The sequence below is a fragment of the Carassius carassius genome, chromosome 36 (genome assembly GCF_963082965.1).
Source record: "Carassius carassius chromosome 36, fCarCar2.1, whole genome shotgun sequence".
Taxonomy (NCBI): domain Eukaryota; kingdom Metazoa; phylum Chordata; class Actinopteri; order Cypriniformes; family Cyprinidae; genus Carassius; species Carassius carassius.
This window is the reverse complement of record NC_081790.1, coordinates 18,413,862-18,434,291: the sequence shown is the minus strand read 5'-3', so window position 1 is coordinate 18,434,291 and position 20,430 is coordinate 18,413,862. Positions and strand designations below refer to the sequence as shown.

Below are 20,430 nucleotides of genomic sequence, written 5' to 3'. Positions count from 1 at the left end.
TGGAAACAAGCCACAACACAATGATTCGAAACAACAGAAAAAAAGATGAAATTGAAATTAGCACAGCACAACAAAAACAAGGCGAAAAACAGCAAAATTAGCACAGCGCAATGAAAGTAGTCCTATGCATTGAATTGTGGTGATCTTGTTGTGTTGTGGAGACTTTGTTGTGTTGTGCACTATGAGGGTGAGTAAATAATGAGAGAATTTTTGATTGGAGCAATGTCCCCAGTATGTTTTCATAGAGATCTATGTCCTGAATAATTATATTTACATTTTTCGGTGCATCTGGCCCAGTCCATCCTTGAGTCAAAGTTCTAGTTAGCTTAATAGTTAGCTTATTTTTAGCTTCTTCTAAATAAAAGTGTACTAAAATAACAAAAGAAATAAGAAATAAAAATAAATAAACAACTATACAGACTTTAAAAAAGTAAATAAATGAATGAATAAATGAATAGATAAAACTTTTAATTTAAAATGAATACTGAAAATATAAAAATAAACATGTTATATTAATATATGTTAATATTAATAGACACTATCACAAAGATACTAAAATAACACGGCCGTGAGTGCAGTGAATTTATTCAAGCAGACTGAAATGCAAATATGAAATATGAAATATGACCTCTGACCAGAAGTCAGATAAATGGAAAAGGATTATATTGAATTTAACAGGGCTGGTCTGTAAAATGTTCTGATTTCCAAACTGCTCCACCTTCAAAACAACCTCCTCCCTCTCGACACGTCCCTCCCTTTCACCCCCTCTCTCTTTTTCTCACACCCTTCCTTCTCAGACAAACATTTTTTAAGAGTGAACATGATGTTTGTGGTTTAAACAGGACAGTCTTGTGAAGTCTATATTGACGGCATCATCCGATAACAGCAACAGCTCACTCAACGACTGTGGAATATACACAACAACAGTCTACAATAACAGGTAAAAGACATTGCACAACAAATTTTGTCATATTTTAATCTGTATATCTGGTAGGTTTACAGGTAGATAAATTCACTAGGGAAATATAAGATCAGTCTGGCTTGAGAAAGACAGTATACAACAGATTTCTCTATGTATTTTTGTTGAGTTTTCATTCAGACATACAATCTATATGCACTTGTAAACATTTGAGGCACCACATGTGGGGAATCGACCCTGTACGTTGGTGTTGTTTGTTACATTGATGCTCACAAGTTTACTGCCCTTTTCCAACGTGTGATTGCAACGTGGACATGATAAAAGGTAATTGAAAGCTCAATATACCTGCAGATGGAGCTATATATAGCTGTACAAACAACTCTCTTCACTCAAGATAAGAACACCATGTGAACCAAGGTCAAAAAATAGAGTTATATCTCTAAAATCAGTAATAAATTGACTTGATTATTTCCTCATAAAAAACAGCAATGCTGGAAACATTATTTATGAATGATAAAAATGCTGCTTTGGTATCAGGAATGAAACAAATATATTTTTTGATCTCAGTATCAATCGGGTCTGGGTATTTTATCTATTAAAAATATTTTTTTGTTTGTTTTGTTTTTACTCTCTCTTTATTATCACAGATGTGGGGGGTGCTCTTATCTTGTCTAACTCTTTTTCCTTGCACTGTCCTACCAACTTCTTCCCTTCTCCTCTTTCGTTCTCCCCACCACATCAGTGAAATCCATTTTGCAAATGATTCTTTACAGCCACAGGGACGGGAATGAAGGTGCTATTTTTAGCCCTGACCAAGGGAGGAGAGAGAGTGAGGCGCACGAGAGAGGGCGAGCAAGCAAACAGGCAAGAGAGAAAGAGGGAGGGAGAGAGACGGGGGAGAAAATCATTATTTTTGGTGTGTGTAGCAGCAGTTGGAGGGTTTGAGCTGAGGCAGGGAGCGGAGGCAGCAGCAGGCAAGAGGAGTCAAGACGAGAAGAGTGGAGGAAGAAGAGACCCACAGCAGCTCCAGGAAGCCGGAGAGACCCCGCTCAGGTGGGACACGACATGCACCACTGGCCTCAATAGAAACCAGAACGAAGGTTACATCATCCTTGATGGTCTTCATATATGACACAATTCCAGATTAGATTATAAATCTATTTTAGGTTCTGATTCATTAGGGATATGTCCAGAGTTTCTTTGAATTTCATCAATTGTCGTCAGAAATGACAAATGCCAGATGTCCATCGTAATGGATTGTGTTTGACATGTCTTGATTTATATTGCTTTTGATCTTGAAGTATATTGTGAGTGTTTTTTTTTTTTTTGTGATAATGGATTGTCATATGAACATTTGAGGACTGGGAAAATCCAAACAGGTTTAGGCAGCGTGAGACAGTTGAAAATAGGAAAGGGTGGGAATCGGTGCTTGGTTGTGTACATTGGTCTGCCACAATAAAGAGGGGAGATTATTTGGGCATGGGGTGGTGGGGGTGTGGGGAGGAGCTGTTTCAGTGTGTGTGTGTGTGTATGTGCTTTCCAATTGCTATGAAATCTGAGCACAGGCTGGGATGTGATGGGAAGAGGCGTTGCTATGGAGACTGGGCTTGCACGTATTCCTGTAACCAATCCCTCCCATTATATACATTGATTTTTGGCATTTACTGTACAGAGCATCAATAAGGAATGATCAGGCAGGTAATAATGACATCAAAAACTATGCTGTTTAATAATGAATTAAGCAATAATGTGGGTTATTAATGTCAAAGCCAACAAAAGATGCATTAGAGGTCTGTGAGTGAAAGTGTGTGTGCTGGTGAATTGGACATGTTTGTTAGAATCTTAGTTCACGTTAATTTCAACATTTAGGCCTACTAATACATTATTAAAATGAAAATTTGTATTTGCGTTTTTAAATAATAGTTAATGGTCCCAAGGTATTTTAAACAACAGTTAACAGTACTTTTATCAACACATGTTTAAAAAGATAAATACTGTTACAAATGTATTGATCATTGTTATACTTTATGGTAAAGTGTATCTGAATGATTTTGTATGCTTTGCAAACTGCAAATATACTGTATGTTGTTATGGGTGCCTAGAGAAAACTGTATTGTTCTGAGATTTAAATTTCCTAGATCAGGAGAATTAAAGGGGTTTCATTTATGTTTCATGAATTGACTTAAATTGCCTTAAACGCCTAAAGAGAAATAGAAACTGTAAGAGGATTGATACTAATATTAATATCATAAACCAGAACATTTTAACATGTGAATATTTGAGTTAACATATCATGAGTGATTCTAGTTATATGCATATCAAATACATAAATAATAACTCTTAGTCAATTATAATAATTAAAACTCTTGTATGAAATTATATAAAAAAATATATTTTAATATATTTTAATAAATTGCATCAGTTCTTTTTGTCAGCTGTATGAACTGTATATCAGTAATGGTGGTGTATTTGTTTGAATTTATTTGTGATTTCAATGGAACAGTTTTCAGAGAGGTTTTTTTACAAGTTAATTGCTGATTTTTAGAGAGCTGAAATGAAAACAATTTTTCTGTTTCTAGGGAGAAATGTCTGACGATAAAGAGACATGTTAGGTCACATTTACCGTTCAGAGAATATTTGCAGCCGAAATCCAGACATTTCAATAGGAATTCATGTAATCTAAGGGCAGAATTTGCAACGGGTTCCTGTTATTTGCAGGGTAGTAGGTCCTTACCGCTTTTTGGCATGTTTGGAACTGGGAACGATTTTAGTTACATAGGAAAGCCTTTTAGGGGGGACTAAATTAGCCCTTAATTCATAGTTTGACTCAGTACAACAGGAACTACCAGTGGTGTAAATATATGTTGTTTGGCCGAATGCTTGTCATTCAAAACACAGACACTCACCATTTTAAAAAAGCTGTGTAAACACACAATGCCAAAGTCCAGGCACTTCTTTGTCCTCCATCTTCCAGTTGTTGATGCTGTTGAATTCTCATATAAACAAGTATTAATAAATACTGTTGAAAATGTGTTGCTTATTGTATAGTTAATGTTAACTTACAGGACATTCTTGTAAAATGTTATCAAGAAATCTTATGATTTTCATTTCCTATCATTTAAGTATTTATTTAATAACCCAATATTTCCACTTTTACAGTCATGCGTCCCAGGTCCAGATTACTGGCTAAACGTGGCCTTCCCACCATCAGGGAGGGTTATGAGGAGCTGGTGCAGGACCTGAACCAGACCAACAGCCAGCACACCACCACACAGGACTACTTCCTCTCCATCTGTCATCTGGCCCGGCCCACCTTCCCTCTGCATGAGCCCGACTGTGACATCCTTTCCATCAGCCCTTTGGATTCCCCAAAGCCCTGCCTACGACTACACCGACTGCATCAGCATCTGCAGACTTCACAGCTCCACACCTCCACAAGCAGTGACCAGACAGTTGAACAAGCCCATAAAGAGAAAGATTCCATCAGATCTGCTCCGTCAGAGCCTCTGCAGGCACAAGCCGCCCCAGAGGAGGACAACGGATGCAGAGGTGACATCCCAAGCCCTACAGATCCGCTGGAGTACCTCTACAGCCACAGAGGTGCTCTAGCACTCTCCACCAGAAGGAGCAGTATTCCTCCGCGCCGGCCACACAGCGACACCTTCCCATGCTGTTCCTTTGCGCCTGACATCCAGCGGAAAAGCAGCTGCCCAGAGCTTAGTCTGCCTGAGACGGTCCCTGTGGGGACGGTCCTGCAGCGGTCACCGCTCAGCAGGAAGAAGCTGGATGAAGGCAGTTTGGCCTCACGTAGTGGCGTTCCCAACAAGTTTGATGGCGCCCCTGCTGGCTGGAGGGGAAAGAGCAGTCGTTGCATGGACAAACAGACCATAGTGTCCCACTGGATCTCAGAGTGCCGCAGCACATGGAAGGAAGCCCGCATTCGCGCATGCATGCTGCCCGCCATTGCCGAGAAGTAATGTACGCCTGCCAAAATCTATTTCTGGCGAGGTTGAATATCACATAGAGTAATGTGGATTATTGTGAAATTATTACTTTGCACTTCAGGTTTATATGCATATACATTTTTGATGTATTTTTAAACTTGTGACCCTATGATGGTGAGATGGTGCCGTGTTGATAGCACACCATAGTGTAGAGTTACAATGAATGTCAATGATGACTGAATCAGTACAGTAATGTGCAATCGTAATCAATAAATGCATTGATGTTGGATGCCTTTAACATTGTTTGGTGAGATTAAAAAAAAAACATAATCAAAATTGCAGTTCTAATATATGAAACTCAATGATAACAGCAATCTATGATATTAATAAATAAGAATCTCACTGTGTCCACAACTATACTTGGCTGGCAAGACCCAGGCAGCAACTGTGATGCAGAATAAATATGCCATGCTTCCTTGAAATATCATCAAACATTTGATGACATTTAGAAGATTTATTTAGGAAAAAACTGGGATTAGGACTAGGACTAGGACCTATTTACACCATGGATATGTTCAGAGATGTTATGTCCAATTGTTATTTCTATATGATATCTTGAGTAAGTGCTTCTTCGTTCACTGGTATTTCGCAACAAAAAGGCTAAAAAGCTTTAATAATTCACTGCCACCTTCTGACAACAAAGACAAAATTTGTTATGTTGAAAATGGCTATCATGTTTGTTTTCCAGGCCCTTGTGTCGCAGTTTTAAAAAATGGAGCATGGTGTAACAGCTTGCAAGCACAAATATCAGCTTTAAAGTGAACTAGATAGTCCGGTTGGAGGATAAATGATTAAATATCCTTGTTAGGAATCACCTTTGTTAAACAACAGACCATACAATGAAAAATCTGACCTACATCATTTTGATTTTCAGAACTACGTCAAAAGGCCAATGTAGAACTGCACTGTTATCATGTTAGACTGTTTGTGCACACCCAGAAAATCCTGTTTTCTTGGCTTTGATTAGGTGTTTCAGTTTTCTGAGATTGTCTTACTATTAAAAGATTAATTAGTACAGTTGCATGTGAAATTGTAAATTATTTTGTATTCATGCATATGAAATTTCTTTAAATTATTATTATGGATGTAATGGTTTGAGGGAAACTGTATATTACACCATATGAGAAAAGAAAAAATCTGTTGTTTGTAAATTTTCAGCAACCTTGTACTATTTTTTTTTCTCTCACTTTTTTAAATTAATAAAATGTCTGTGTTTTATGTATGGATTCTGTGTGTTTTTCCCCGTTCCATCAAGTAGATTAAAATTACAATGAGTCATCTGAGACAATTAGTAGTCTATTCCATTAGCTGTAATGTTGATCAGACTAAACCTGTTAACCTAATGACTTTTACAATCTATTATTTATATCTATTTAAATCAGTTGTATTGATCAAAAGAAAAAGCTAGTGAACATTACAGTTTAGCATAATGCCCTCTAAAGGTGCAACTACTACGATTTCACATGAAAATTCTTTTTGACAAGTGACAAAATGCTGCAGTTAAGGTATGTTTCATATGAAATAATATTCAACATTCAATATACATATTATTTCAATCATTTTTTTAAATAAAGGCAACAACAGAGATTGCATTCAGTTTCAGTGCTGTTTTAGTTTATTACATCATTTGGAATTTTTTTTGCTTTCTAAACTGTTTAACTGTTGTAATGTTATGCTATCATTTAAAAACTGTGTATGTTAGTATTTTATATATGTGTATTATTTTATCTCACATGGCGTAACTAAAGTTTATAGCAGGTGTTAACAGTGATTAAAAACTACAACAAATGTAAATGGGGGCAGGGGTGGGGTGCTACACCATTCAAGTTAATGTGATTAGAGAGAAGAATTATCCCACCCCCTTGTGTTAATCAGGTGTATCATGCCCCCCACCACCATACACCAACACACTACACAACACCCCCCATTTAGGGCGTTCTCTGTTGCTGCATTGTCCTGCGGATCAGCAAATCTGGTCAGATACAATTACTGCTGACCTGGATGGGTTAGGGACATTCACATTTTTTGTTTGACAGACAGACAGACAGATGATAGAATATTACTAGGATGCTCTGGACCACTACTTGGTGGTTCAGGTAGGAGAAGTTAAGTTTAAAGACCTTATGCATCAGAGAAACAAGTGTGCATCAGCCATCTATAGAATTTTGTCTTTGAACTTCTGTTTTTCAGGTATCTTTATAGCAGCTGGTAAAGTGGTGCATACATTTGTAACAGCATTTAAAGATTTATCAAAACTTTATCAAAAAACAACTTTTAAAAATAAATTCCAAAGGCCTCTGTTTGCTTTAAAAAAAAAGTGTTCTGCATGAATGGCTCTTTGAATTGGCACCTACCTTCACAGCACCCTTCAAGGAAGCAGAAGTAGAGGGCCCACTGCCAGGGCAGTGATAGGTGGGTGCATAGGGGCCCCTATAGCGCTCCAAATGGAGGGTGTTATGTAGTGTGTGTTGGTGTTTGGTGGAGGGTGTGACACAGCTGATTAACACAAGAGGGATGGGGTGGTTATTCTTTCCAATCAAATGAGCTTTAAATGGTTCATTCATACCACCCAACCCATAACCCTTAGTTACACCACATGAATTAAAAACCATAATGCATACACAAATAATTTCCTTAAAATTATACAATAGTACAAAACATAACAATGTCCATACTTTACAGTCACAGAGTATAATAATTACACTTGTGTGAACTACGTTGGTTCTTATAACTCTGAAAACATCTGAAAGACAAGTATTTTCTTGTAAATCTTTGTATTTTTCTAGCCATGTCTTCTGTACACAAGTGTAAATTTTTGTCTGTCAAACCTCTTTTTATTGTCTTTTGCAATGACCTGAAATATTATTTGAGTACTATATCTTCTTCCAACAATGCCAAAGCTTTAAAATCAGTTACATTATGCACAAAGTATAATATTTATGCTTTTTTATATTGAAAACAAAAGGGACTCGAGGCATTTCTATCTCTCTTGAATTTATTTAAAGGATATGTTACCCCTGGCTCAATTAATATTATTATTTTGTAAATGTATTATTTTTTATTTTGTTATTATTTTGTTTTACTTTTGTCTATTTTACTTGCTTTTTACTTTACTTGCTCTTTGTCTACTGTTTATAATTATATTATTTTTTGTTTTTGTAGAGGAAAACTGTATTTGCTGTTATGTTTGTTCAATAAAAATAAAAAATAAAAAACTTGTGAACTACAGTGCTGCTGTGTATTTATGTGTCTTTTACTGCCCCGTGTGGCTACTTGAAGTACTGCAGCAGCTGCGGAGATAATCGAAGTATCGCGAGATTGAGCGGGTATTCTAGCCACAGCTGTAATGTGTTGGTTATTGTCAGAGACCCAAAGGAAGGGGAGGTTATGGCAGATACAAAGGCCAAATCTTGTCAAACATCTGTGATGTGTAATTTAGCCATTCGGTTAAAAGTGCCCTTATTACCTCTGCTGTAGAGGAGGCGCGGGAACTCTTCAGCAGGTAACGTTAGAAACAATTGAGTAGCGCGCTCCGCAGTTTGCGAGCGCACCTCAAACCGGTTTCAGTTCGCCAAATCTGGATTGAACAGCTAGTCCGCTCATTAAAATACCATTTAACAATTATTGTTGTATTTGTCAAAATATGTGGTGGTGTTCAGTAAAATATTTATTAATACTTTCAAACTTAAACGAAACAATGTTTGAAAACAAAAGCGAGCTTTTGTGCTAACATTAGTGCGTTAGCTTTTGAAGTAACGTTAACGTAAATGATCGTTAGCGGAGATCAGTAACGTTAATTTACTGGGAAAGTGAGCAAGCATTAACGTTGCATCAGCAGGACAACTCGTGTAATCCTATTACCAGAATGCACTGACTCTCACCACACTACTGCTCACTCTTGCGTTATCACTTAACGTTAATGTTTAAAAGCGTTTAACGTTAGTGTAATTGTAGATACAGATTCATTTGTAGTCTGTAACTTATAGCATTAGGTATATTCTCAGTCAACTGGTTTATACTGCAGTCTCTCAAAACGTCCTTATGTTTTCATGGATTTTGATGCGTTCTCTAGCTCTTTCTGTCTTTTCCTGGCTGTGCTCGTCCTGGTGCCCCACAATGCTGAGTGAGCAAGATCACCCTGTGCTCTAGCAGTGGTGCTTTGGCTGCCCTTCACTGGTAAGAGATGGTCACATTTGATTTAATAATGCCACGTGTCGATAAGAATAGATGTGTTTTTGAAATCTAAACGTGTGTAGACAAAACCCTCTCCCAGCTTGGAGAGATTTCCATTTCACTAGCACTAAAAATGATTGTTTAAAGAATGTATGGTCTCAGATATACATACATGTTTACTTTGAAGTACCACCACATGATCTAAATTTATGTTAGCAGGACGAGGTATGCATTAGAAATCATTTGTCACTACTAACTGCATTTTAAAGATGTAAATGTGCTCTTAAATAGAGTTTCATTGTATTGGACATGGGAAGAGTGAGCATATGGTGGACACCACATGATGTTTTTTATTTTTTTAATACAAATTTTTTTTCCCGGTGTCATTCAATATCAGTATTTATCATGACATGTTTAGTTCATACCATTTATGGGGAAGTTTGTTAGACCTCAGAAATGAATATAAATGTAACTTTTTTTTGTTTCTTTATTTTTTATACGTAAACTCCATAGAGTAAATATTTCCTTTTTTTCCCCACTGGATTCTGTTCTTTATGACAGATTTATTATTTAAAAAAAATTATGTCTAAGGAAACTAATTCCTAAAACATTGACAGTTTAATGAATCTTTTATTTTTGTCAAATAAGGTGCTGTAAACTATTAATTAAAACATTTAATAAAAAATGTTTATTCTTTATAATAATGTGTTCAATATTAATAATAAACAAGGTTTTAATAAATTGTATTGATTGTAGTTATAATGAGAATAATATAAAGAATCTATTTTGTCAATTTAATTTGATGCGGACACCAAAATGTTACATCTTTTCTTTAATCCTAAAATTAGGATTAAATAAAAATTGTATATATATATATATATATATATATATATATATATCAATCATACATGCATGCATACATTGAACTCTTTCTTACATTTTATATTTTTAGGAAAGAATAAGAAGCACTTCTTCCGGTACTTAGTGTCTTTCATTCCAGCATAAGAAAACATTTCTGGAATCTTCATTTGAAATAGCATGGATTTACACAGTTTATGTATCTCAGAGGGGGTATGGATGCATTTAAACTGCAGATACAGATGTACAAATAGGCCTCATGTTTTGTTTTTAACATAAAACGTTAAAAAAATATTTGAAATAATTTAAAACATGAAAAAAATCGTTGAAATGTGAAATTAAAACTGCCAGTAGGTGACAGCGAGTGAATGTTAATGAGTGCGTCATTGAGATTCAACCGATTCATTCAAACAGCTGATTCATTCAGAAACAAAGCATTTGACCATGTTAATGAGTGAATCACTGAATAATTTATGCAACAGATTCTTTCAAAAAGCTGATTCATTCAAGTTAACACCATCCATTGCTCAGATGCAAAACAGTGCTGTGATCTGGTTGGAACAATTTTCAAAATTGAGAAAAATCAAGCAATATTATGTCTAAAATGTAAGTCATTTAATGCTTTACTGAACTTGAATAAAATTATTATTTAATGTGTTCATGCATCTGCAGAAAAATGGTACTCTTTGTATGAAATAGATTAAGTTAACTAAGCCTACATGAAATTATATAAATATAAAAAGCATAAAGACAGATTTTTGCCGTCTACAATTTAGAATGCCTGGAAATTTGAGTTTTAATAGACTGATAAATCATGTGTGTGCACTCTGTGTGGTTGGGGATATTTGGTGGCAGATCATTACAACAACCCTTCCCATATCATTGCAGACAATGCTGTATCTCACACACCCCAGCCTCGACTTGAGTGGGAAATTAAATCATCAGCGGTTGTGCACGGCACATGCTTGTTTGCACATGAGCAAAGGTGTTTTTATGAGTCTAACTTGCAAATGCCAGACCACTCAAATGTATTGGAGTAAAAGTATACATTTTAATTAGGAAATGTATTGGAGTAAAAGTTGCCTGAAATATAAAAACTCAAGTACAGATACTCCCAAAAATACTTAAGTACTGTAATGAAGTATTTCTACTTTGTTACATTACAACACTTTTTAGTTTTAAGTTTTACTTTTTTACTTTTAAGTTTATTATCAATATTGTGTATTATCCCACAATCCCAGGTGTGAAATATTTGTCCAAAAATATCAGGGATCTTTGAATTTCAGCCACTCTGTGCATAGCAGAGGATTGCAGAACTTTCTCTTTAATGATTAATCTGAGGCTGATGGATAGTTCATTGGTCTTAAACTCAAATATTGCTCAGTTAATATGTTACTTGTTCCTTGCTCTTAATTTCATTTGTAGATTTGATCCAGTCCCATCTGATCGGGTTGTCCAGACTGTCTTCTCTTTTTGGTCCACCAGAAACACTTCATTCAGTTGCCATAATGTCCAGACCTGGAGATCTTCCAGGTAAAGGAGAGAGGCTTGTTTATTTTACACATTGCAGTGCATAAAATTACTTTCTAAAGGCTTGTCAAGGGTTTTAACATATGTTCACCTTTGTTTTAAATAGCTTTAAGAGACAATATATGACAGATATGACAACGTTTACTCTTTTTAAATGCAATTAAATTGTGACTGCTTGACGAAACTGTTAGTTCATATGTTGTTGACACAGTGCTTTGCTCTTTTACCTCAGCCCTGGAAGCAGGTCCAGGTGTTTCAGAGGGACTCCTCGGGGGAATGTCCATCCCTGTTGGGACGACCCGTCGAGCTCACGGCTATGATGATGATCTTGAGTGCCCTATGTCTTCACCTCCATCTGGCATTAATATTAACAACCTGTGGAGGCGACCTCTTATACCTGAAAGGAAGTTTGCACGACTTGCTGAGGTGTGTGTGCACTGCTCATCTCTGACCAGGTTTATTATAATTTTCACCACCTGGGGGCACTCCATACCAGAATTTAAGAACCGCTGTTGTAGGCTAATTTAACAATTCTTCTGGTATGTCCTGTTTGTGTTTAGGAGGATGAGTCGGAAGGAGGGGTAAAACAAAGTGCTACCTTTGAATACACTAAACCTCCAGTCCCTGTGGTGAAAGCCAAAGCCTCGTCGGTCATGAACTCTCTCATCATCAGTAAGAATGTTATGATGACACTAGGGTTGGGCGATGTCTACCAGATTGGCATTAGACGATGTCTACAGTGAAACATCGTGATGGACAATGATTTAGGGGGTTGGGGTGGGATTATGGTGTGTGCCCAAGACGTGAAACAAATAATGCGTTCTATGGAGCCACTAAAAGGCTAGCTGCTTGCTAGCAGTAGCCTGCTGGATTAAAGTACATGAAGGTTAATTTACCAAATACACAGAGTAAGGAGTAATGTCTGATAGAACGATGGCAAATGATTTGCAGATCCTGAGCACCAATGACAAACATCTAATATTGTCAAAAGTGTGGTAAGTACTGCCGGTTCGTAGTATAGAGTCCTTATGATCGCGAATCTCAAGGTGAAAGTAAAATGACAGCGTGTAATAGAAAGTGGTTTCAATAGCGGCTTCCAGATGCCCGCAATTTATATACAGTCGCCTATACTTACCCAATGATATAATTGTGAGAAAAAGTATTGAAATATTTTTTTTTATCCTCCCATCTCGTAGGCTATTTACTCCCTTTAGGGTTTCCATAGTACACTTCATTTCCTTTTGGAACTGGGAAGCGGCGGATTGCAGGGGAGTGAGGATGGGTGGGGGGAATCACAATGTCAGCTTAACATCGTGATGTCTGTAAGCCATCGGCGATGGACGATGGCATCATCTATCAGCCCAACCCTAGATGACACTGCCTTATGCATCACATTTCAAGTACTAATTGGTGTAAAACAGTGGCCTTAATGGGACCTGTTACAATGCATTGCAGAGCAGACCCAGGAGAGCATGCACAAGTTTGAGAAGCAGGCAGGACTGACTGATACAGGCTACACTCCTCACAAAGGCTTGAATGCAGAGGAGACCCACTACCATCGTCTGGCAGAGTCAATGCATGTAGGCAGAGATCCTCAGTTCAACAGGCTCAAATGTCAAAGTGATCTGACATCTCTTAAATTGTGTTTAATGTATAAATCATGTGTTTTGGATGTTGTAGAAGCTTCAAATGCAAAGCGTAGATGCCAAAGAAGAAAAACAGCCATTGTCTGGTCAGTCGACGCCTGCCGTGACTCCTCAGTCCTCACCCAGGCAGATACGCAGGTGCTGAATGAGTCAGCAGTTTCACATCCTTTTGTATTAATCAAATTGTGGGTTGAAAAATGAGATGGTAATTTTGTGTGTGTGTTTGGCAGGGGATGGTTCAGCACTCAGGGCTCCACCGGTTCTCTCACAGGCTCTGAGATGAGCACCAGTTCCAGCTCCAGTGTAGATCTGGCTTCCAGTGATGGACCTGTAGAATGCTGGGGCACTTTTGGACCACGACCTCAAGTCAGCAAGTCCACAACTGACCCAGGTACAGATCCAGCCATAACCGGTAAACCAAAGGCTGCACTTTGCATCTAACTAATCCATTCTGCATATTCTCTTTAAATTTGAAATTTAAACAAATGACTGCCAAGTGTGTTAAAACAAACCTTTATAAGTCAATGTAACACTCAATCATAAAAAAATAACAATCAGCATGATTTGCTTAGATTATAGCTCCTATATTGATCCTTACCCTATCATTCCTACATCACAAGACACACATTAACAGTAGATTCTGGGGTTTAATTTAGATTATTCATAATTTTTATAATCCAGCATGTTGCTCCCAACCTTTTAGAAGCAACCATGTGCCTGCAAGGTTTGGGAAAGATACTTTGAAATTGTTGTTAATCGTCAAGCTACTTATAATTAAGAACATTTGTAGTAAAAACAGCCTGTATTTTGATTTGATTTATTTGACCATTTTGTTTAAAATATGATACATCTTTGTATTATACAGTGAAAGAAACATACAAAGTCAGGATAACACAATAAAGCCCTAGGGCTTATTTCCATTGGGGTCCTGAGTAAAGGTAGACAAAGCAAGTGGCAATAAATCAAACATCAACCATCACATTCATATAACACAAAATAAAAACCAAGACAAAACTATAAAATATTGTCATACTAACATTGGCATCTGAGCCATTTTTTCAATGCCAACTTAAAACCTCCTAAACTTCTGGTCGTCTTTAAATTCCCTGGCAACCTGTTACACAAGCTTGTTGCGACAAAAAAGGACTCTTTACCTAAAGTAATCTTAACTTTTGGAGGTACAAAATCAGTAGAGCTGCCGGTAGCTGTGTACATCTCTCACTCTATTAAAATAATTATTCAGATATTTGGGGACAGCCCCATGCACAGTATGTACCATGCACAGATGAATCTGAGAGACACGATCCTCTACTTTTAACCACCCAATAGTCTCAAAATGAGAAATATCACGATGAGTTCTCAGGGGGAGGTTCAAAACAAGCCTTCTAGCCCTATTTTGAGCCGTCTGAAGCCTAAGTTTCAGGTGCTTTAAGACACCATTATACCAAGAGCAACATGCATAATCAAAATATGGCTGAATTAGAGCATTTGCCAGAATTAGCATAGCTTTTTTTGTCCAAAAACTTTTGTCCAAAAACAAAAAAACATACTCTTTGATTTACCTTCATAAGTACCTTTTGTGCTTGGCCCACTCCAGACATGTGGCAGTACAGCACACAGCCAAGGTAACTAACCGAGTCCTTTACATTAATCTCATTATCACCAACTAAAACCTTAAAACCAGGGGATCTTTTTAATTATATCCCCAGACAATAGAAGGCACATACAGATGATTAAATCTCTGCCGTTAATTTGCCGCTTAGCTCCAGCCTTTGATTCATGTCTGGCTGAGTACCAGCTGGGATACAGGAATATATCCAACAGCGTTTTCTTTCCATAATCCAACTGTTTAATAACTTAAAGTTTGTTTGAATGAACAAAGTTGCTTTGTAAGCACTCTTCCATGTCAATTCTAGGGCCATTGACTGAGACATTTCTTATAATTATGTAAACTAAAAACATCACAAGCACACCAAACTTACCAGCAGCCATCTTGTAATTAACCTTCTCCGTATGTTCATATAATGTATTGTTTTTTGATTTGTCAAAATTGATAAACGTCAACAGGCAGGTTCTTACCAAGAATGAGAATAAATATTTTATTCACATTCCCTTCCAGGCTTCTCACTTGAGTTTTTACTTTCCTCGAAGACTGATTAAAAAAAGCAATATACTGGAGAAAAAGAAAAAATCAAATATATGATTTTTAAGCTTATTTATAAAACCGACTGAATGAGCCACATTTGAAACCAATGTAAAAATTTCTTGTATACACACATCATCTCAAATCATTTATGTAATATATTTTTAATAGCTAAAAGGTTTTATAAGCTAGATATACTTGGCAGCTGAATTATGTTGATAACTGTTAATGATTTATTGAACACTGGGGGACTTTGTTCACATTTGTAATTTTATATAATGTGTGTGTTTGTGTATATTTTGCATTTGGATGCATTTATCCCATCCAAAGTGCACACACACAGAGCAGTGAACACACACACACTGTGAACACACACCCGGAGCAGTGGGCAGCCATTTATGCTGCGGCGCCCGGGGAGCAGTTGGGGGTTCGATGCCTTGCTCAAGGGCACCTCAGTCGTGGTATTGCCGACCCGAGATTCGAACCCACAACCCTAGGGTTAGGAGTCAAACTCTCTAATCACTAGGCCACGACTTCCTCCTCTGATGAATTTCTATTCATCAGAGAATTCTGAAAAATGTATCTTCCACAAAAATATTAAGCAAATATTGCTTTATTATATAAGCATTTTTAACTACTTTTCTGATTAAATAATCAGAATAAACTACTTCTGTACTTCTTTTAAACTAGGGATGGGTGATATGGGCTCAAATGTATCACGATAATTTCTGATATTTATTGTGATAACGATATCAATGATGATAATTGAGGGAATCCTGTTTTTTGAGAGAAAAGTGTTATCTTTCCTATTTTTTATCCAAAATAGGGTTTTGTGAGCAGTACACACGAATGTTTAATTCATATTGGAAGCCGGAGGGCTAACTCCACACATGCACCATAGAAGTAATGCTCTAGGAAATCACTAATATGGACAGAGGTATCCAGTGATCGCTGTAGCTGAATAAATGCAGATAGAGAAGTCTTGACCAAGGAAACGTGAAAACAATATACATGCGATTGCACAAAATATATGGTCTTTGTTCTTCAAGCAATCTTGGTTATTTATGAAAGGATAAAGTACAGTCGTGGCCAAAAGTTTTGAGAATTACATAAATATTAGTTTTCAAAAAGTTTGCTGCTAAACTGCTTTTAGATCTTTGTTTCAGTTGATCTGTGATGTACTGAAATATAATTACAAGCACTTCATACGTTTCAAAGGCTTTTATCGACAATTACATGACATTTATGCAAAGAGTCAGTATTTTTGCAGTGTTGGCCCTTCCTTTTCAGGACCTCTGCAATTCGACTGGGCATGCTCTCAATCAACTTCTGGGCCAAATCCTCACTGATAGCAACCCATTCTTTCATAATCACTTCTTGGAGTTTGTCAGAATCAGTGGGTTTTTGTTTGTCCACCCGCCTCTTGAGGATTGACCACAAGTTCTCAATGGGATTAAGATCTGGGGAGTTTCCAGGCCATGGACCCAAAATTTCAACATTCTGGTCCCCGAGCCACTTAGTTATCACTTTTGCCTTATGGCACGGTGCTCCATCGTGCTGAAAAATGCATTGTTCTTTACCAAACTGTTGTTGGATTGTTGGAAGAAGTTGCTTTTGGAAGGTGTTTTGGTACCATTCTTTATTCATGGCTGTGTTTTTGGGCAGAATTGTGAATGAGCCCACTCCCTTGGATGAGAACCAACCCCACACATGAATGGTGTCAGGATGCTTTACTGTTGGCATGACACAGGACTGATGGTAGCGCTCACCTTTTCTTCTCCGGACAAGCCTTTTTCCAGATGCCCCAAACAATCGGAAAGGGGCTTCATTTGAGAATATGACTTTGCCCCAGTCCTCAGCAGTCCATTCACTATACTTTCTGCAGAAGATCAATCTGTCCCTGATGTTTTTTTTGGAGAGAAGTGGCTTCTTTGCTGCCCTTCTTGACACCAGGCCATCTTCCAAAAGTCTTCGCCTCACTGTGCGTGCAGATGTGCTCACACCTGCCTGCTGCCATTCCTGAGCAAGCTCTGCACTGGTGGCACTCCGATCCCGCAGCTGAATCCTCTTTAGGAGACGATCCTGGCGCTTGCAGGACTTTCTTGGACGCCCTGAAGCCTTCTTTACAAGAATTGAACCTCTTTCCTTGAAGTTCTTGATGATCCTGTAAATTGTTGATTTAGGTGCAATCTTAGTAGCCACAATATCCTTGCCTGTGAAGCCATTTTTATGCAACGCAATGATGGCTGCACGCGTTTCTTTGCAGGTCACCATGGTTAACAATGGAAGAACAATGATTTCAAGCATCACCTTCCTTTTAACATGTCAAGTCTGCCATTCTAACCCAATCAGCCTGACATAATGATCTCCAGCCTTGTGCTCGTCAACATTCTCACCTGAGTTAACAAGACGATTACTGAAATGATCTCAGCAGGTCCTTTAATGACAGCAATGAAATGCAGTGGAAAGGTTTTTTGGGATTAAGTTAATTTTCATGGCAAAGAAGGACTATGCAATTCATCTGATCACTCTTCATAACATTCTGGAGTATATGCAAATTGCTATTATAAAACTTAAGCAGCAACTTTTCCCGTTTCCAATATTTATGTAATTCTCAAAACTTTTGGCCACGACTGTATATTTATAATGCAATGGTAATCGACATAGCCTTTATCATTGTATATAATGCTATAAAATAGTATGATTTCAGTCTTATTCTGTGATATGAAACCACATCTGATCTCAAAAATAAGTTATTTCAAACACTCAACTATGCTATGAAGTTAATATGGAGAAAAAGCACGTCAATGAAGAATATCTTTGTTGGACAACAGGTTTGTAAACAACTCATACGCATGTAAAACTGTATTGAACATGTGTTACTGTAGTATATTTACTCGAGGCTCAGATGAGATTTTTATTTTATTTTTTTACTGATACCAATTTGAACAAACAACTATTGGCCGATTCAGATACCGATATTTTAAGCAGGGCTTAAAAAAAAAAAGATTTTCAGTATATTAAAAAATGTTTCAGCATGGATAAAAGAAACCCGCTACTCCTAAAAGCGTTTTGAGAGGGGAAAAAAACTATGTAAATTAGTTGGCTGTACGTTGCATTTATTACATTCAGAAATAATGTAGGGTAAAATAATGGTAAATAAAAGCAAATTTGCAGACACAATGAATGGTCACATAACACACTCTTTCGGTCGTGTAGTATGAACGGACATCTGCATATGCCACACAGCTCCCGCACTCTCCATTAGAAGTATTGTCGTTTGTCAGATAGCGGAGAGCCAGTTTGAAATGCAGTGGAAATGCCAGTATGACGAGGATTGATTTAATTTTAAATCAAAAACGCACCAGTGTAAATGTAGCCTTACATCTAAGGGGGTTGGGGCCACACTACAGCCTCACATGTACGCCACATCTCTGAGTGTTACCGGTGTAAACTAGTATGTGTGTTTGAATTGATGCTGACCGACTGTGCAGACCAATCGATGTATTACAGTACAACGAGAGTTATTGAGCGCAGACTGCTCTGTGCGCTTTAGAATCGCTCTCACGGATGTCAAACACCAATCGATCTGCACCGTGTCTCTAGTTGAATACACCAGCTAGTGCTGCGTGCTTATTGGCTCACTAATGCTGATGAGATGAACCCCTTAGGTATCGAAATTTGGTACCTAACAACGAGATGTTTTTGCTTAATGCTTGGCGGTTCGTGACATATCCTCGGATAAACTCTAACGCCAGCACATAGCCATTGAGACTTACCTATGATGATTTTACAGCTGGGCATTTCACTCGTTGGATGCATCAGCGTCATGTTTGCATATGGCCGTACTATGCCGTCTTGCGAACTATATTTTGTACAGATTTAGTTTGATTTTGTTTTGGCAAGTATTTAATTACTTTGCCCAGAGAAAAAAATTGGAATATGCAACAGACATGCAACTCATTGTCTCAATGCAGTTAATTAATAAATCATCGGTATCTTCCCCTTTCATGTTATTTCCGATATGCCGATGGCTTTGAACTAATCAAAAAATCGGCCAATAAATATCAGCGGCAGATACATCAGTGCATCCCTAGCAACTAGCCCCTGCAGAGACCAATTCTGTTCTACATGTTTATACTACTAGACCAATTACATTGGAGGACCAGATCTAGCTGCTGTATAAAATGCTTTAAAACTCTGCAGAATGAGAGATTTTTTTCACATGTATTGCAGATGTTAGAGGTTCATTGCCCCCGCCCCATCATTGTCAACATACTTAATTTCATTCCTGTATGTTTACAGGGGGCTTTGCCCTGCAGTCCTACAAGGGAGCTCAGAAACCCACCCCTATGGAAGCGATGAAAGCCCAGGCCACCCGCTTGGCCGAGGACCCCACAAACTTCAAAGCTCCCCCCAAGATGGAGATCCCAACCATGGAGGGGAAGAGACCGATGAGCCAACCTCACAAACTCAAACACCGGGACATGAACGTCTTGACACCCTCTGGATTCTGAGAGAACTCCCTACATCCCCCTCAGCTGTACACATAGTGAACCGTAGCTGGTCTACCCTTTCTCTTATTATCTTGTGCTGTCTTGCTGTTGGGTCACTGCATTGGTAATTGCTTTTCCCTATCACAGACTCATCCTTTTGCTAGTGTGGAATTAAATGTTCATCCTCAGAACTTGTTGTGTGAGTGCGTAGCAGCATTTTTGCTTGTGCTGTTGTCATTTGTTAGCCTCTTCTTTGCTTTGCCTTTTAATTTTTCCTTAAAGGCAGGGTAGGTAATAAATGTATAAACAACTTTCTTCCAAATTTGTTTAAACTTTCTATATATATCAATGCATAATTAAAATGTAAGTACTCTGATTAAAAAAAAGAGTATAAAAATCGAGTGACTCTAGACAGTTTAATCTGTATTAAACACAGCTCATTATTTCCATTTCGGGACGAAACATAGGATTGGCTTAGGCGACTGTCACTCTCTCGCAACCATGGCAACCACCCTTTTGCCACACATGACCTGCCCACTTGCGCGCGCACGTTTGATTTGAGGAATTCAACAGGCACGGATCCTAGGAATACCAAAACAATGGCAGAGAAACAGCAAGCAAAATTCACAGTACCGGCCTATGCAGTTAGTGAAGGCAAACC

At 37.7% G+C, this 20,430-nt stretch overlaps 2 protein-coding genes across 8 annotated transcripts; both read left to right on the top strand.

Annotated features, from left to right (window-relative positions):
• Positions 1 to 787: 787 nt before the first annotated feature.
• Positions 788 to 5,297, top strand: LOC132117367 (uncharacterized). Of its 4 annotated transcripts, none has more exons than XM_059526622.1 (3): positions 788 to 940; positions 1,846 to 1,972; positions 4,079 to 5,297. In XM_059526622.1, the coding sequence occupies exon 3, from the start codon at positions 4,081 to 4,083 to the stop codon at positions 4,894 to 4,896; it is 816 nt and encodes a 271-aa protein (XP_059382605.1). In that variant the 5' UTR covers positions 788 to 940; positions 1,846 to 1,972; positions 4,079 to 4,080; the 3' UTR covers positions 4,897 to 5,297. The 4 variants fall into 4 exon arrangements, with proteins under 4 accessions (XP_059382605.1, XP_059382606.1, XP_059382607.1 ...); XM_059526623.1 differs by having other exon boundaries at positions 791 to 940; positions 1,849 to 1,972; XM_059526624.1 differs by lacking the exon at positions 1,846 to 1,972 and having other exon boundaries at positions 798 to 940.
• Positions 5,298 to 8,293: 2,996 nt separating this feature from the next.
• Positions 8,294 to 20,043, top strand: LOC132117366 (putative monooxygenase p33MONOX). Of its 4 annotated transcripts, none has more exons than XM_059526619.1 (9): positions 8,294 to 8,425; positions 8,996 to 9,099; positions 11,391 to 11,487; positions 11,717 to 11,910; positions 12,045 to 12,156; positions 12,940 to 13,064; positions 13,165 to 13,268; positions 13,361 to 13,521; positions 19,579 to 20,043. In XM_059526619.1, the coding sequence occupies exons 3-9, from the start codon at positions 11,463 to 11,465 to the stop codon at positions 19,788 to 19,790; spliced, it is 933 nt and encodes a 310-aa protein (XP_059382602.1). In that variant the 5' UTR covers positions 8,294 to 8,425; positions 8,996 to 9,099; positions 11,391 to 11,462; the 3' UTR covers positions 19,791 to 20,043. The 4 variants fall into 4 exon arrangements, with proteins under 4 accessions (XP_059382602.1, XP_059382599.1, XP_059382603.1 ...); XM_059526616.1 differs by having other exon boundaries at positions 11,380 to 11,487; XM_059526620.1 differs by lacking the exon at positions 8,294 to 8,425 and adding an exon at positions 8,780 to 8,915.
• Positions 20,044 to 20,430: the final 387 nt, after the last annotated feature.

Bases quoted from the DNA above. Each gene is read 5' to 3' on its own strand.
- LOC132117367 (XM_059526622.1), top strand. From the start codon at position 4,081: ATGCGTCCCAGGTCCAGATTACTGGCTAAACGTGGCCTTCCCACCATC.
- LOC132117366 (XM_059526619.1), top strand. From the start codon at position 11,463: ATGTCCAGACCTGGAGATCTTCCAG. The intron at 12,157-12,939 runs GTAAGAATGTTA...AATGCATTGCAG, and splicing joins CATGAACTCTCTCATCATCA to AGCAGACCCAGGAGAGCATG. The intron at 13,522-19,578 runs GTACAGATCCAG...GTATGTTTACAG, and splicing joins CAAGTCCACAACTGACCCAG to GGGGCTTTGCCCTGCAGTCC.